General features: G+C 37.8%; 1 protein-coding gene across 3 annotated transcripts in view; it reads left to right on the forward strand.

The window, feature by feature from the left end:
- Positions 1-15876, forward strand: part of ACSS3 (acyl-CoA synthetase short chain family member 3) — a 1041561-nt gene that overhangs the window by 35398 nt on the left and 990287 nt on the right. For all 3 annotated transcript variants that reach the window (XM_065669569.1, XM_065669586.1, XM_065669578.1), the window contains exons 8-9: positions 5059-5210; positions 13665-13768. In XM_065669569.1, coding sequence (XP_065525641.1) covers positions 5059-5210; positions 13665-13768 — 256 coding nt within the window. The remainder of the gene's footprint in view (positions 1-5058; positions 5211-13664; positions 13769-15876) is intronic.

Below are 15876 nucleotides of genomic sequence, written 5' to 3' on the forward strand. Positions count from 1 at the left end.
AATCAGAGTTAATATCTGTTTAACTTCCAGGTCTGTTTGGTTTGCATGTTTTTTTGCTCTTGGTGAGAGCATTATTAAACAGTATATTTTGCCTTTTTCTTTTGCTGGGGTACCACCAAGCAAGTCTTCAGAGAATGTTTATGAGTGTCTGAAGATGTTTCATCAGTGTCATCTTTAGAGGGTTAGAAATGATATTTACAAACAGAATAGTGTATAATTTTTCCTCTGCTCAGAAGACTCTTAACAGTGAATATTCATAAATTTGTAGTCAGTTTCCTAAATGATTGTCTAACGATAGGTTTTGGGTTAGGAAGTATCAATATGCTGTTTAGGAGAAAGAACACCTCATCTCTTTTGCCTAGGGACAACCACCATTGAATACAAGCTATGCTGACTTTATATCCTCACTTCTTAAAGTGATTTGTTTATTTTTAAATTACTTAGTAGGCGACAACTTGTCATTTTAACAATTGCTATGGAAACTGTGTGCTTCCAGTTTTTACTTGCTGTAATAGCATTGTCAGGAATGTGAAAACACTGATGAATTCTTCTGAGTACAGCAAGGTTTGTTGGTCTTGGTTGTTTGTTCTTGGTTTTTTTTTTTTTGTTTTTTTTTTGTTTGTTTGTTTTTTTGTTTGTGTGTGTGTTTGTTTGTTTGTTTGTTTTAGATCTATAATCTGTCCTGGGCTGTTTTTCTCCAGGGCATGACACATTTCAGCTATAAATAAGCTACTTGAAGTCTCACAGCCCACTCTGGGTTGTTCTTGCTAGTGGGATCACAAGCTGTAAAGCAACAGGGCAGCATGGAGAGAGAAAGATCTAGCTGCTCCCTGTGGTCCTGTGATGTCAGGAAAAAGGCAGCATTGTAGTTCCGGTGCTTAGGACTTCAAATTGGAGCTAAGGTAATGAAAAAGATGCCCACACTTGCTAAGGAGCCATTCATTAAGGACTTCATTTGAGCGGTCTAGGACAGAGGAGGAGCTATTGTCCCACACAGTGCTATTTCAGGACATTGTTGTGCTCATGCAACCATCCTCACCATGCTCACTGGGGTCCTCCCAGTGCCTGCTGTTGCAGCAAATCTGCAGGGTACACAGAAGCAATAGGCTTAAAATTAGTTTCTTTTGGCCCAGTTTTTGGAGGCATCCAGCCTTCCTTTCAGCCATTATTATCAGCTTACAAAGCAAGCACGGTCTCTGAAGTTTCCCAGTTTTGTGATCTTTCTGCCATCATCCTTACTGATTTTATTTGTGGAGCATATTCTGTAGGGCGTATCATCTCAAGTCTCTAGTGGAGGTTTGGTTTGGCAGCAGTGTCAGCAGCAGAAAAATGAGCATTTTTATGAGCATACTTTTTGGAATCCTGATATGACAGGATTTTGAGCGTGCTTTTGCATCAGCAGGTTTTAGTGGCAATGAGTTCCATGTATAATATTTGCTATGCAGAGAGAATTTCCTCCTCATAGTTTTGAATTTATCCTTAATTGAAGAGCCCCTTGTTAGGGATCAGGCAGAATGGGAATTGCTGCATTGCTGTTATTTTATTGTAGCTCCTCTTACATGTCTTTCCTCAAGTAACTCATCCCAGTGACTTCTGATTTTCTCCATAGAACTTTTCTATCCCCTTGATCATTCTTGCTGCCTGACTATGAAACTTCTTTCATAATCATGTATTATACGTCAACACATTCTGCCTCAGGATGGCTGCTCAGCTGGTTGACATCTGATAAATGCTAAATCTAAGTACTTCCAGAAAGATGTTGCTATCTGTCTCTCTGTCTCAGAGTCTCTTGGTAGGTTATTAAAATAAAGCCTTTTCTACTTGAATCCTCCTAGCTGATGCAACAAATGTCTGTTTCTACTCTTCTTTTTTTAAATCAGTTGAGGCACATCACTCTTTCTGCCTGTCTTGTTTTTGTTTACTGTGCCCTCAGTTCCTCCTAATCCACAGATATTACTGCAAATATTGCAGTATTGATGCAAATACAACAGGTCTTGAACTAATCCCTGTAGAAATGCAGTGGAAGCATCTCACTTGCTCGTAGTCCCCAACTGACTCAGCAATCTGTCAACACATTGTGAATTCAGTTACCCTGTACCTTATTGTTTATATTGCTAACTTTTTAAAAACCAGAATTGCATATGGTAATAAGCCTCTCATGGCATCTCACAGTACTTCTTACATTTTTTGTATAATAAATGATAACTCTCTTTGGCAACTTTGTTTGTAGATTTATTGGGCTCCGAAATGAATTTGCACTGTCTCAAATTTGTTTTGCTCATGTAGGTTTTTGTTTATGCATTTGCTAAACTATGACCAGCTGTCAAGGCACCAGGGAAGTTTTTCTGCAGAACCAGTAAGAATATGTTACAAATGGGCAAATTTGACTTTTTTTCCTCTCCTACATGAGTATTCTAAGTGTTGTCTTATTCTTTGGGTATTATTTCCTATCATCTGTCAGATGGAACGTCTCTTCCTTTCCTTCCACTGTTTGTGTTTTATTTGTTTTTCTCCTAGATTTGAAGATGGTGTTTCTCCAAACCAAAGCTGCTATAGCTTATGTGTGACATATAAATATCAACCTGTCACATCCCTGCATGCCTACCCACGTATTACTGAAGGCTTAGTTGTTTGTGTTGAAGATGGGTTCAGACTCAGGCTTGGGTTTGAGCTTGGGCATTCTGGAAGTGTGAGGCATAGGCTCAGCTGCAGTGTAGCTTGAGCATGGATCAAGGGTGAGGGCCTGAGCATAAGCTGCCTCTCAAGGAAGGGGAAGCTCCTTTCAGCTCTTCTCACAACTGCTGTTTTCCTGATGGTCTGATCCAAGATTACACAGCTGCACCCTGGCAAACCTGGCCTTGAGCACTGGCAGCCAAGGCCCTGTCAGGGAGTGGGCATGATGGGGGCCAGACACAACCCCTTTATGGGCTCTGGACATTTCCATTTGGTTAAAAATAAACCCTGCATTATTACTGGCAGACTAACCAATTTATGGTTGCTCCACAGGTAGGTTTATTTGCTGTGCAAGATAATTGATACCAGTTCAATTACATAAGTCATTAATATGAGAAGTTTATGGAAATCTGGAATTTTTTAGTCTGAGACCATTTATTTTATTTAGCATTAGTTAGTGATGTGGGCTTGAGCTCCTGACCAGATGTTCACTATACCTGCAGATCTGTAAACATCACAGGGAGGTGCCATCCATCTTGAATAAATAGGTTTGTGTACAAATACTGATGAGCACATTAAAGTTGTGGTGAAGAAGCCTGCAAGGATGATGCTTCAGTAGGCAGAAAGCATTCTTTTGCATTTCCTGTTCATAATTTGTATAGGCTATTAGCAAAAGGAATTTTTTTTTTTTTTTGCATTGGTGATACTTCTTCCTGCTACTTGGGCTGGGAACTGTTTCTTTTGTGTATTTTCTCTTAATGTGCCTCTCAATGCCTGCTCTATCCTTAAAAGAAGTAATTGTTTTGTTTTGTTTCATTTTGCTGTGATCCAGTGTTCTCTCACCAGCAGTATTTCACCATAGGGCTCCAAAGTCAGTGGTACATATCTCACCTCAGGAATGCTGCATTCTTTAAATCTGCCAAATGGTTTATCAGTGCTCTTGCCAGTGTTCAGGCACAGCTGGATGCAGAGCAAATGTGGGGAAGATTGCAGTGGGGAGGGCAGATGGAAGAGAGGGAAGGGGGTGAATTCCCATGAGCCTGTGTCACAGCCAGCTTGCTGTTTTTTCTGTTGGTATGGGTCAACTAACTTGATTAGTGTGTATTTTCATAAAGGCATTTTTGTGTTATTAGCACCTCATTGTCAGAATAAAAATACTGAATTCAGTAAATTATTCAAGGTATTCAAATGACTCTCTATTCCTTTTGTGTCTTGGTTAGATAAAAAGTATTAGAGTTTCATATGCTGTTTCTTTCCCACTGGACCTGTTAATCTTTCTGTTCCAAATTTCCATTTACACAAGGGTGGTGAAGGTATGAATTTGTCTTGTGATGGATAAACTGCTGAAAGATGATGACATTTCAATAGTGAAACTTTCTCCATGTCTGTGTCATCTTGAATAAAGCATTAACGAGGTTGTGTTTGCAGTATAGAATGTATGTCTCTCCTAACTTGTGTGCTCTGTCAAAGTTCATCTTCCAAGTGTGGCCTTTCTAGTTGTAAAGGTTATGGCAGGACCTGTGGAGCTAAAACTCATTCCACATTAACATCATCTTTTCATAGTTTCAGAACATGTATGGAGCAGTTCATGCAGTGACTACAAAGAGTAGGACTGTATTTATATGATCCTGTGCCAACTGCTTTTCATATTTACAGCACCACAGAAAAGTATTTTATTATTACTTGCTGTTGGACAATTTGTCACATCTGATTACTTCTGTTTAGAACTCTCTTGACTATGCCCCTTAGCTCAAGACAATGTTGTTTTAAAAAAAATAGTAATTTAAAAAGAAAAGATCCCAAACACAAACAAAACTGCAGTCTGGTAGCACACTAGATGGGAAAGGGTGTATTCAGCTTCTCTCCAGGCTTCATGCAGGGTAGCAGCACAAAGATTCCAAGAAGCCATTTATAAGCCGCTAAATGGGAATTTTCCTAGAATTGAGAGGAAACTTCCAAGGAAGAAAAAGTACCTTAGGCCTGTGCATGAGGATGTAGCTGCAGTACCACTGTGTCCAGAGGCCCCTAGTTCAGTGGGTCTCGGAGTGTTTTACAGGTTGCTTCACAATAAGGGTAGATGTAGACATTACTCCCTCTGCTGCCAGTGTAGTAACAGCTCTTTGTGGCTGCTTTTTCATTCAAGTGTCCATTTGTTCTGTTTTTCTAAATAGTAGCTAGTTCATGGAATGCCCAAAGCCTGTGAACTTATTTCTATAAGTGAATATGGTCACAGTATTATTATTTTTAACAAAGCCTTCTTTAAAGTCCGACAAGGAATTACTTCTGTTGCAGTGCTACCACTACTGTTACGTGCTCAAGCTTTGAAGTGTCAAGGAATCATGAAGTATTTTTATCCTGTGACATTTTAAATTATTCTCTCCATAGGGGAAGCCTGTGGGAACGCCAGATGCTGGTGCCTATTTCCGTGTGCTAGCAGAGCATGAAGTAGCTGCCTTCTTTACTTCACCGACTGCAATTAGAGCAATCCGTCAGCAGGACCCTGAGGCAGCCTTGGGAAAGCAGTACTCTCTGAAAAGGTGAACTAAGGATACGCTGGAAGTAGTTTCTTCCAGATACAGGGGGGATGAACTAAGAATAGCAGAGTGTCTGGGGTTTTACCCACTCCGCGTAGCATAATTTGAATGTATTCTTGATAGTTTAGGTGTACAGGTATTTGCCTTGTAAATTTATATTGATAGTTTGGAGGAGATGAAAGCTGTTTAGAAGTTTATGACACTAAGGTTAAGAGCTCTTACTGAGTTAGGATTGCTCGCTCAACCTTAGTTTTACTCCACTGTGCTTATACCCTGTAATACAGTCTTGGATTACATAATCCTGTACTGTTTTTCCACATGACCTCTCATTTCATTGAGTGCACAGGATATTTAGTGTTTGTTTAATCAGCAGCTAGTCAATGTTTTGTTTATCTCCCCATAATTAAGTTACTGTTTATGGTTATGTGCTATCTTGTACTATTTTTAAGGTGTTTTATTACTATACTATCAGCATGCTTTGACTGAGTTTATCCTCACAAATCCCCTGTGAGATGAGTGGTTTTATCTGTATTTTGCAGATGGGAAGCTGAGGCACAGAGAGAATAAGGTCAAAGTCTTCTGTTGGTTTTGAATATCCAATCTGAGCCACTGAACTACCAATGTTTCGGAGTTCTTAGCATTATATGATTGAAAAATGCATTATTAGCATTATATTAATAAAGTGTCTGTCACATTGACTTGCATCTGTGAATGTTTAGTACTTCTACAGACCAAGTTTCTGTATCTTACACAGAAAATAATCTAAAAATGAAGCGTGGTTTTGGGCCTCATCTAATCTTGCAGCTGAATGATTTGCTCAGCATCAAAGAAGGACTGTGTCAGACTGTATAGGCAGCATTCAGTCATAAGAACATCTTTTATCACACGTGTCCAAAGAGAAGGGGAAGCTGCAAAGCCAAATAGCTTCATTAGGCCTCCACATTCTTAATTGTTTAGGAAAGTTTTATTTATTAGTAAGCTGGATTTATTCCTGAGGTATTCATTACAAGTTCATCATTACTTTCTTCCATCTGTTTTGAGTGTTATCAGTCCTTACTCTTCCTTCAAATAGAAAACAAGCTCATTTGAGACCCTAACTGAGGGGAATTGACAGACTCTTCTAATTGACAGACTCTCTTGAGACCCTATTATTCTATGATCTTTTTTGACAAGAAAGTGGTTTGGATACTACGAAATTTAATTACTGTTCCTCGGCATTTTTTTTAGGCGATGAATAAAATGACTTAGTCTGTCTTTAGACTATTCATTTAGTGAAAGATCTGCTACCCTGCTCTGTAAGTTGTCATATTATCTGGCCAAATAAGAATTCCAGATAACAGTCTCCTTGTTGATATCAGTTGCCCCACATGTAAAGGGGTATTTCATTATCCCTGTTCCTATTCAGTGCAGTTAATGAACTTTTCAATTTTCTTCAGATTTAGTTGTATCATAATTCACTCAGCTTCAGGCCATGTCATCCACTGGTATGTGACTTCTGTTTACTAAATTCTCTAGTGCAGCATTTAATATCTAGTAGGTGCAGTTGTTAAGAACTGGAGTTCAACAGGTGATTAAATTTCCATTTTAGTAAAATCCTTGCTTTGGGGTGTTACTTAGCTGGACGTTCACATCCAAGCTCAAGTGAATTCTGTCTGGTTCAGTTTCAAATCAGTCTTACTTTTAATTAATTTACTTGATCTATGATGCTTTCTTCTCTGTTATATGGTGTAGAATCTTCAATATGAGATGTATTTCTGCTACCTGGGCTGGCATGCATCCTTACTTACTCTATAGAGATTCTGAAGCACATGTCCAGGAATGCAGTCACAGAAGATGTTTCCACCATGGAGCATTTAATTTCTAAAGAATTCTATTTAAAACTGATAAAAGTCAATGTAACTTTTAAAATTTCTGTTAAAAAAGAATGTTGCTGATAAGGTACGGAGTTGGTAGACAATGACAGCTTCCGGTATGCAAGGGAGTACTTGATTTACAGGAGTAAATAGAATTATAAGCAGACATTTGTTCTTTTGAAATGGCATAAGTTAAATAAATTCTGTTGAGCTGATGTTGGAGGCATCACTAGCCTCTGCACAAAATTGCATGTGAGGTTTCCAAAGGTTCTAGTGTGTATGCTTCAAACTCTGTGTTGGCTATTGGAGTAAAATCCTGAAATTTGTTTGACTTTGACACAAAGTGTCATCTATGTCTTAAACATCGCTCATGCTTAACAGCAGAAGAGATATTCAATTTATAATACTATAAGATAAAAGCCCTGTTCAAGCAGATATTGCTAGAGGATCTAAATGACCAGGTTTTGATAAAACAGTGTTGCTAAGCATGTCTGATCATGCTGCTGCCTGTTGTGTTTGAAAAACAACATCCAAATTCCATGATCCTCATGTATCTGAGCATAGTCTGTTCAGCTTTTAGAATCTGTTCCTATCTTTGCAAGCTTAACTCCATAACATCATGCACCAACTTTTCCCATATTTGGAATCACACTTCATCTTTTAATTGATATAATTGTTATGAGCTGGTTAGGTCTGATTTCCAAATGATTGTCAACAGACAGTTTTGCATGGAATGGGGCAACAGCTCCAGTGATCAATGATAATTTGCAGTTTGTGTCCCGTGGCCTACTTGGCTTTCTTGACTTTAAGTCAGTAGCAAGTGTTCTGCCATTTTATATAAGAGGATCTAGAGATCTTAGTTTGTTCAGCTTATACCAGATATTAATGGACTTGCTTTACTAAAGAATAGGAGACTGCATGAAAACTGTGGAGAAAGAATGAACAGCAAGTAGATTAGAAACTCCCATTTTTTGTCTCATAACATGGGAACAAGAGGATATGAAATTAAAGTAGCAAATTAAGAAAACTTTTACTGTGAAATACTTCTCATATAATTGATCTCACCTATGCTACTAGAGGACATGTGACTAAGACCCAGAATTTAGGACAATTGAAGTACATTATGCAGTTTTGTGTGCTACCCCCAACTCTGTGTTGCTGTACATCGTGTATGGCCATTCCTATTGGAGTCTTGAGCTGTGCAGCTCTGGTTATTATCCATGTGAACACTCCTTCTTTTGGACAGTGCTTTGAAGATGTGGCTTCTTTTGTGCTTGGAGGGAAACCAAAATGTACACGCTGTACTGAGCAATTTAGATTGCATCAGGGCGTTAGGGACCTTGATCTGTCCCCTGTATCAGGTGATACTTCGAGTCCACTTGCTGGACTCTTGAATAGGTCCTAAAAGCTTGATTGCACTGAATTTTGTGCTAGTAATGTAGGTTTGTAGAACAGCAGCTTAGGACATATTTATTTAACTGAGAAGCTTTAAGATGTTTCTTCTCCATTAACTACATTGCAGGGATAGATGATTGCAGGAATGGGTGCATTGACATGCTTTGAAGTTTTAAGTGGACTGTCAGAAAAATAATTCAGTGGGACATTTTGTAACCACTGCCATCTCTCTCTTGCTATACTGTTTGGTAGAAAATAATTCCACAGTTCTTATGCTTTGTTAGGCTTGTGGCACTTTGATATTCTTTTTTATGGCTTTGTGCCATAAATTTGCCAAAGAGCTAATCCCTCTCTTTCTTAAACCTGCAGATTATTGAGTCTGATTACTAAAGCTGGCAATTCAGAAGAGAGGAATTCTGATTTTGGCTCAGGGCATAACATGATGTCTTAACTTTTTTGTCAAGTCTTTTAAGTTCTTGCCCTATTTTTAGAACAAAGGCACTTAACAGATTTTTTTTCAGCAATTTATAAAGTGAATGAATTCATAATTTGATAGTTTACATCATAGCTGAATTGTTGCGTTTAACATGCCTAATTACAGAACATTCCGTATAATGTAAGTTGAGCAGTGTTTAACTGGAGTGCCCTACATGTGACATGAGTCTTAAAAAAACTTAAAATATGTATTTGTGTGTTTTCTTGTACAATATATTGTTCTCTTCTATCATAAGTTTTTATCTGCATTTTAACTTCCAGTTAGCTATTAACTGTAATTATCAGCTAAGCAGTAAAGCATAATGAGTTGTGCTTTACAATAAGAAGCATTTGGGTGCAAGGTATTGATTGGGGTCACACTCATTATAGTCATTGTCTTCTAATGTGGGAGATGTGCTCAGAAAGCAGTTTACCAAAATGATGTAGTATATTTATGAGTACAGAAAACTATGTTTATTTGATATGAAAACTGCTTATACGTTTGACCTTCTGCCCTCCATTCCAAGAAAGAAGCCACTCAAAGCCATCTGGGATGTCAGAGAGTTGGCCAAAACACTGTTCTGCAATTAAAGAAGCTGCATTATTTAATCTGTATGTTAAAGTTCAACATGGTAGCATTTTTTAATGTCTTCTGACTTTCATAAGTAACTAGATGTGCAGGAAATTGATTTTCATGTATCAAAGTTAATTTTGTGGCTACCTTTACGATTGTTACTTCTACTTAGTTCTCAGAAAAAAACATTCTCAGTTGTTACATTTAGCTGGGGCAGTGGTCCCTGCATTGGTGATTAGAGTTCCCAGTATCTTTCTTTGTGGAAGTTTCTTTTCCTGTATTCTAACTATGGAGCTGTAAATGGATCTAAAAGGCAATCAACTTACCATGTTTTTTCAAGTCTAGGCCAAGCATCACTGAAAAAACCTCCATTTTATGGCATATTGCTTATTGCACTTTGTGATGTTTCATCCCATGTTTTACTTACCTTGTCTCCAGATGTAGTTTTACTCTGTTAATTCGCCTGCCTTGCATCTATAGTGGGCAGGTCACCTGTTTTACACCGTGCAAGGCTGCCTTGCATGGGATATGCTTATCCTCTAAAGAGGAATAGAGTGTGAATATCCAAAGTATACTTTTTCATTTGGGCAGCCTTGTAGGATGTCTGGGGTCTCTAAATAAGAGGTCAAGCTTTATGTTCCCTCTTAAAGGTATTCCTAGTTCTGTGGTCAGACAGGCTAATATCTACATTCCTCTTCTCATTTTTGTCACCCTTGAGTTACTTGCTCTGATTTTTCTCATAATTTACTAAATTGCTTTCAGGATTTCATCTACGTAGGTGAATCATGTAAGTTTGTTGTTTTTTTTCTTAAATTGCACATGCCTCTGAAGTGAAGTTTGTTTCATGCCCACCCTGTCTAAGAATTCTCTTTTTGTGGCCACAAGTCTACAGGTTTTACAAACTCCATGCTGTTTGTGTCCACTGCTAAATGACAAGAGTCAAGTCTTTTGTTCAGCAGTTGTCTTCATTCATAATGGACTCTGTGAAGACTTGAAACAAAATGTCACTGACATTTATCTTGATTATGCTGGGGCGTGCTGCAATCCTAATAAGGGGACATATTTGGCAAGTATTCTTAATCCCAGATTCTGATGTTGGGCCACATGAATCCATTTTAATTAGGCATTTTGTCATCTCAGAAGCCTTGGGGATTGATAGAGTACTTGGTAAGGTGTCTCTGCAGTTTCTCTTGTCATGACAGGCTATTCAGGAAATGTGAGTATTGATGTACACTTTCACTCCAAGAAAGAGGTTATTTCGAAGTAAACAGAATTCCGATGTGGAGTCTGACTCTGTGTTTGCCTTTTACCTTTCTTTTCTTCCCTCAGTTTTCTGAAGTTTTAAATTGCATCTCTGTGTGAAATGAAAGTTCTGTCTTTGTTGGTAATATGCTAAGTAGGGAGGATTTGGGAGAGGAAAGGCATGAGACCATCCTGTGCGGGTACTACAGAAGGGAAGCAAGTTCTTTGGTCTGTAGTGAAATGGCATGTGCATGGCAGCTCTGGATCCAGAATTCCCATTGTACCTCGTGGCAGGATGGCACCTGGTGGTTACAAATGTGCATTGACATGGCTGAAGTGTTTCAGACTGCCACACCACCCTTTTGGGGAAGGAGGCACAGGTTTTCATTGTGATTTATCTGTGAAATGAAACCAGAAATGTTATGTCTTAAATTTCCCTCTGGTTTAGATTTTATTTCTGAAATAGATGATTTCTGTTTTGAGATCTTGTTTAAATAGTAACAAGTGTGTAGCAAAACAGGAATGTCCAAAACTTTCAGATATTCCTGATTTCCTTTTTCTGAGATGCAGGAACATCCCTTCCAACTTAGACTGCAATGACTTTAATAGCTGTGTCTATTGCCACTTTTTTAAACAGTGGCTTAGTGTTGCTCTAGGGCCTTGGATTTTGTTTCATTTTGTTTTCATTTTGATTTTGTTGGAGAGAAAATAAAAACCTTACTCATTTGAGTCTTTTAGAGATAAATTACTCTCTGAAGTTGCCCTTTGTTCTTTTTGGACTATAGAAGAAGTCTAGAGAACTAGTTCGGCATGGACTTTTTTTTTTATTTTTTGTAATCAGAACCAAGTAGAATAAATACCTTGCATTGCTATCAATAGAAATCATGCTGTTACAACATGGACTATAAAACCAGGCATGTACTAATGACCATCAGCAGTTCATTTGAGTACAGTTGGCTGTTCATTTTCATCTGTACATCAGGAATCTGAAGTTGTGTGTCTCTACCTGAAGAGGTAGCTTGTTTGTTGGAGGTGTGGTGGCAAGATTGCAAATGATTCTTCTCCTTAGTATTTTACTAGGTGACAGTGTCTGGCCAGTGTCATGAGTATCCGTGACAATTAAGATAGAAAAGAATGTTTCAGTTGGAAGGGACCTATACAGTTATCTAGTCCAGCTGCCTGAGCATTTCAGGGCTGACCAAAATTCAAATCATATTGTTAAGAGCATTTTCCAAATGCTTCTTAAACACCAACAGGCTTTGGGGCATCAACTACCCCTCTCAAAAGCCTGTTCCAGTATTTGACCACCCTCTCCATAGAGAAATGCTTCATAATGTCTGATCTAAACTTCCCTGGCACAGCTTTGAACCATTCCTACATGGCCTATCACTGGATCCCAGGCACCTCCCTCTCCCCTTTCCTCCCTTAGGAAGCTGGAGAGAGCAGTGAGGTCCTTTTCTCCAAACTAGACAAACCCAAAGTCTTAAGCTGCTCCTCACAGGACATTCCTTTCGGCCGTCTCGTTGGCTTTGTTGCGTATGAGTACCTTAACATCCTTCTTAAATTCTGTTGTCCTGAACTGCACATGGTACTCAAGGTGAGGCTGCACCACATGTAATTTAATGCATGTAATTTAAATTGCTCATTAGGGAATAAGTGTAGAAAATCTTCTATGACATGAATAAAGTTATGGTGCAATTGTCAGAAAGATCAGAACCTTACTAGCATGCAGTAATACGTGGTAATGTCTAAGTACTGGTAGTCATATTTAAGAAAGCTATCATTGACATAGAGGACCTTATCATTCTAAACAAGGCATGAAGTGCATTTCTGATGATTAGTAAAGGACAATAAGGTATGACTAAGCATCCAATAAAAGCTGCTAAAGATGAAGTCTGCCTGTGAGTTTAATGCTCAGTTATATAGTACTACCTATTTTAATAGCACAAACATGCAGATCACATCTGTCAGAGCTGCCAGGCATTGCATCTCTTCTCTGCCAAAGTTGTCTGTGGGAATATCCAGTCAAATGAGCTGAAGTCTAGAACTGTGATCAGGGACCCCAGGCTGCTGAATGTTGTTCTGTTTGGCATTATCCAGTAGGATATATAGCCTCCCTCTCCACAGGAAAATGTTTTTATGTCCCATTAATTTTTCCCTAAAACTAATTTCCAAATGCCTGTAAGAAGATGACTCAGCAGTTCAAAGAATACTAAAATCTGCTTCAATGGAATGTTATTAACAGCTTAAAACTAAGAGTTATGCTACAAGTATTTCCTTTAGTTCTGTTTATTTCTTTAATAGCTTTTCTGGTATGTTTCTGACATGTTTTGCCTAAAGGATATCTACCTAGTTGCTGTGTACAAAGCATTAAATTTTACTTCCACTGACAGTTGATTGCCTCTGTTCTCCCAAAGGTCTTTGCATTCAGAAAATAAAGCTTTTTTACATGATTATTAAGTGGCATAAATTAGTATTACTAAGATTCTAATTTTTACTTAGTATGAAGGAGCTTACAAAGAGTAAGAATCCTTCCTTCCCTTTTCTCTTTATCTGGGAGCAGAGATACTTATTATTTCTTTTCACGTGATAAAGACAAGGGTTTGATGGGCACAAGTTGCTCCTGGGAAGATTCTGACTGGACACAAAAGGGAAATTTTTCACAATGAGAACAACCAGCCATTGGAATAATCTCCTCAGGGAAGTGATGGATTTCCCAATATTGGACAGTTTTAAGATAAGGCTGGAAAGGGTTTGGGACATCTAGTCTAGGTCATGCGTTGCCTAGAAAGGTTGGACCAGATGAACCTTGAGGTCCCTTGCAATGTGGTTTTCTATGATTCTATGATTTACTGAATTTGTTGTTTTCCTTTCTCCATCCAGATCAAGATATACACTTTCTTTAATTTTCATTTAAAGGCTCAGAATGTTATTTGTGGCTGGTGAGCACTGTGATGTGGACACACTAGAATGGTCAAAAAAGGTCTTCAGAGTACCTGTCTTGGACCACTGGTGGCAAACAGGTGAGTGTTTTAAAATACCACTTGTAAAATACATTGAGGCAATATTTTCAGACTTGTTTCCCAAGTCTACAGGTAGAACTGTATTTTTATATTGTTTGCATATGTGACTTCTTTGTGACAGAAAATTTGGTATTTAGGGAAGCTTTCAGGTTTAAGTTAAGTATTTTGCGTGTGTATTTTGTGTACCTAAAAAATATGCAGCACAGAGTAGACTCCTTGGTCTTTAATATTGTTCTGCGTGGATCTCATCCAACTTCAGTTGATTATTTTGGAATGTCTCCCATTTATTTCACTTGAAGGAGGACTGGATACTTATATTGCAGTGAAACAGAGTACCAGTCTGTGTGTAACTTTGCAAAAGTGCCAGCTGAATTCTGGATTAAGGCTCCATCAAATGTATCTCTCTGTAACTGTGTATTTTCAAATTTTACTGTTACAAGATCAGATTCGGATTTTGCTTCATGCACACATTATTGCTATTGAAGCTAATGAAGTGTATTACAAAAGCTTCCTCCTCCTCTCCCTCCTTCACTCCCTTCTAAGAATACCTCTTCTATTTTCTGTGCATCATTGTTTTGAGATGCAGATTTTCTCTGATCTCTCTCTCTCTAGGGGGAAAAAATGTTTTAATTCCTCCATGATGAGTCAGATAGCAGATATACAAGATTAGGAAAAAAATGGGAAACTCTTTAGCTCCTCTCTATTATATGTTAGTTAATGGAATCAGTTGAGGAGGTTTCAAATTAATCACTTTTATTAATCCCCCCAATATTAGCTATATACTAAGAAAGTCCTGCAAGATAGTAGTGTAATTTTTTATTTAATCTGCTAATTAATTAGCATGAGACCTGCATTTTGCTCACTTCTCTATGATCCTAATGATTATAGGCAAGAACAGGCCTGAATGGTGCAGAATGAGCAATTAACTTAAAAAGGCTAAAAGATCAAACAATGTCTTTGACTGCCTACTGAACTGGCAGTAAACAATATTACTGTACATAATTTTACACGTTTTTATTTGTCGCCTGTGCACATATGTGTATATATATATAATTGCTTATACTTTTGACTTATGTTTAGTGCAAAGTTTTAATGATACCATGTTTACGTAGATGTGTCTCAGGTATGAGTGAGAGACCTTAAACAAACATGTGCATGTAATTGTACTTATAGTGTGTAGAGGTAAGACTGTTTGAGAGACTTTCCAAAGGCCACAAACCCTACTCATAGTACAGTATGTTCCTTGATTTTCATATTCACAGTATGCTCTTAAATTAAATTGTAGCAGCCTTCCCTTCTGTCATTCAGTCACCTCATTTTTAGCAGAATGCAAAGCATATCCCATTAACTGTGAAAAAGAAGCAGTGTCTGTCCCTTGGTAAGATATTGTTGAAAGTGGATTTCTATGCCAGAAATGCCCTTTCAATCCAATATTACTGTATTTCAGTACACTTGGTCAAAGCTGTATGCACTAAATGTGAAATATTTTATAAAGGAGATAACTGGCTGTTTCACTTCATTTTAGAAATATGCAAGATTAGTGACTAATGACAGGATAGAGGACCCAAAAATTCAGAAATAGTAATATTCCAAACTATCTTTAAAATAAAAAATTACTACTAAAAGCACAGAATAGAAACCCCTTATGGCTTCCAGCAGGAAGAGATTGAGACATCTATTTCATGTAGAACTAGTAACTTTTTAAATAGGCGTTTTTTTTTTTAACAAAATTCAGTTCAAAATAACAAAATTATTGAATTTTATGAATTACCTTTTTTGTAATTAAATTACAGCTGCAGTTATAAATTGCTGTTTTGTTATACCTGAGATTGAAAGCCTTTGACTTATTTCTAGGTTTGAAAATACTTTTGATGTTTGATAATCTGGCAAATTGTTACTTCTTCCCCAATTCAAAATTTATCAGCATTCTTCCAAAACAAAAGCATTGCAAATCTGTGAGAAATGTTGGCACCTTGATTTTATCTGACTACTCTAGCCCTTCTTATGCAGTTATGTCTTAGTTGCTGACTTTCAACCAAAGCTAAAGGAAAGGATGCTGATGAGAAAAATCCAATACCAGTATCTGGGTAATTAGTGGTTTTTGTATG

The sequence above is a fragment of the Lathamus discolor genome, chromosome 1, assembly GCF_037157495.1.
Source record: "Lathamus discolor isolate bLatDis1 chromosome 1, bLatDis1.hap1, whole genome shotgun sequence".
Lineage (NCBI taxonomy): Eukaryota > Metazoa > Chordata > Aves > Psittaciformes > Psittacidae > Lathamus > Lathamus discolor.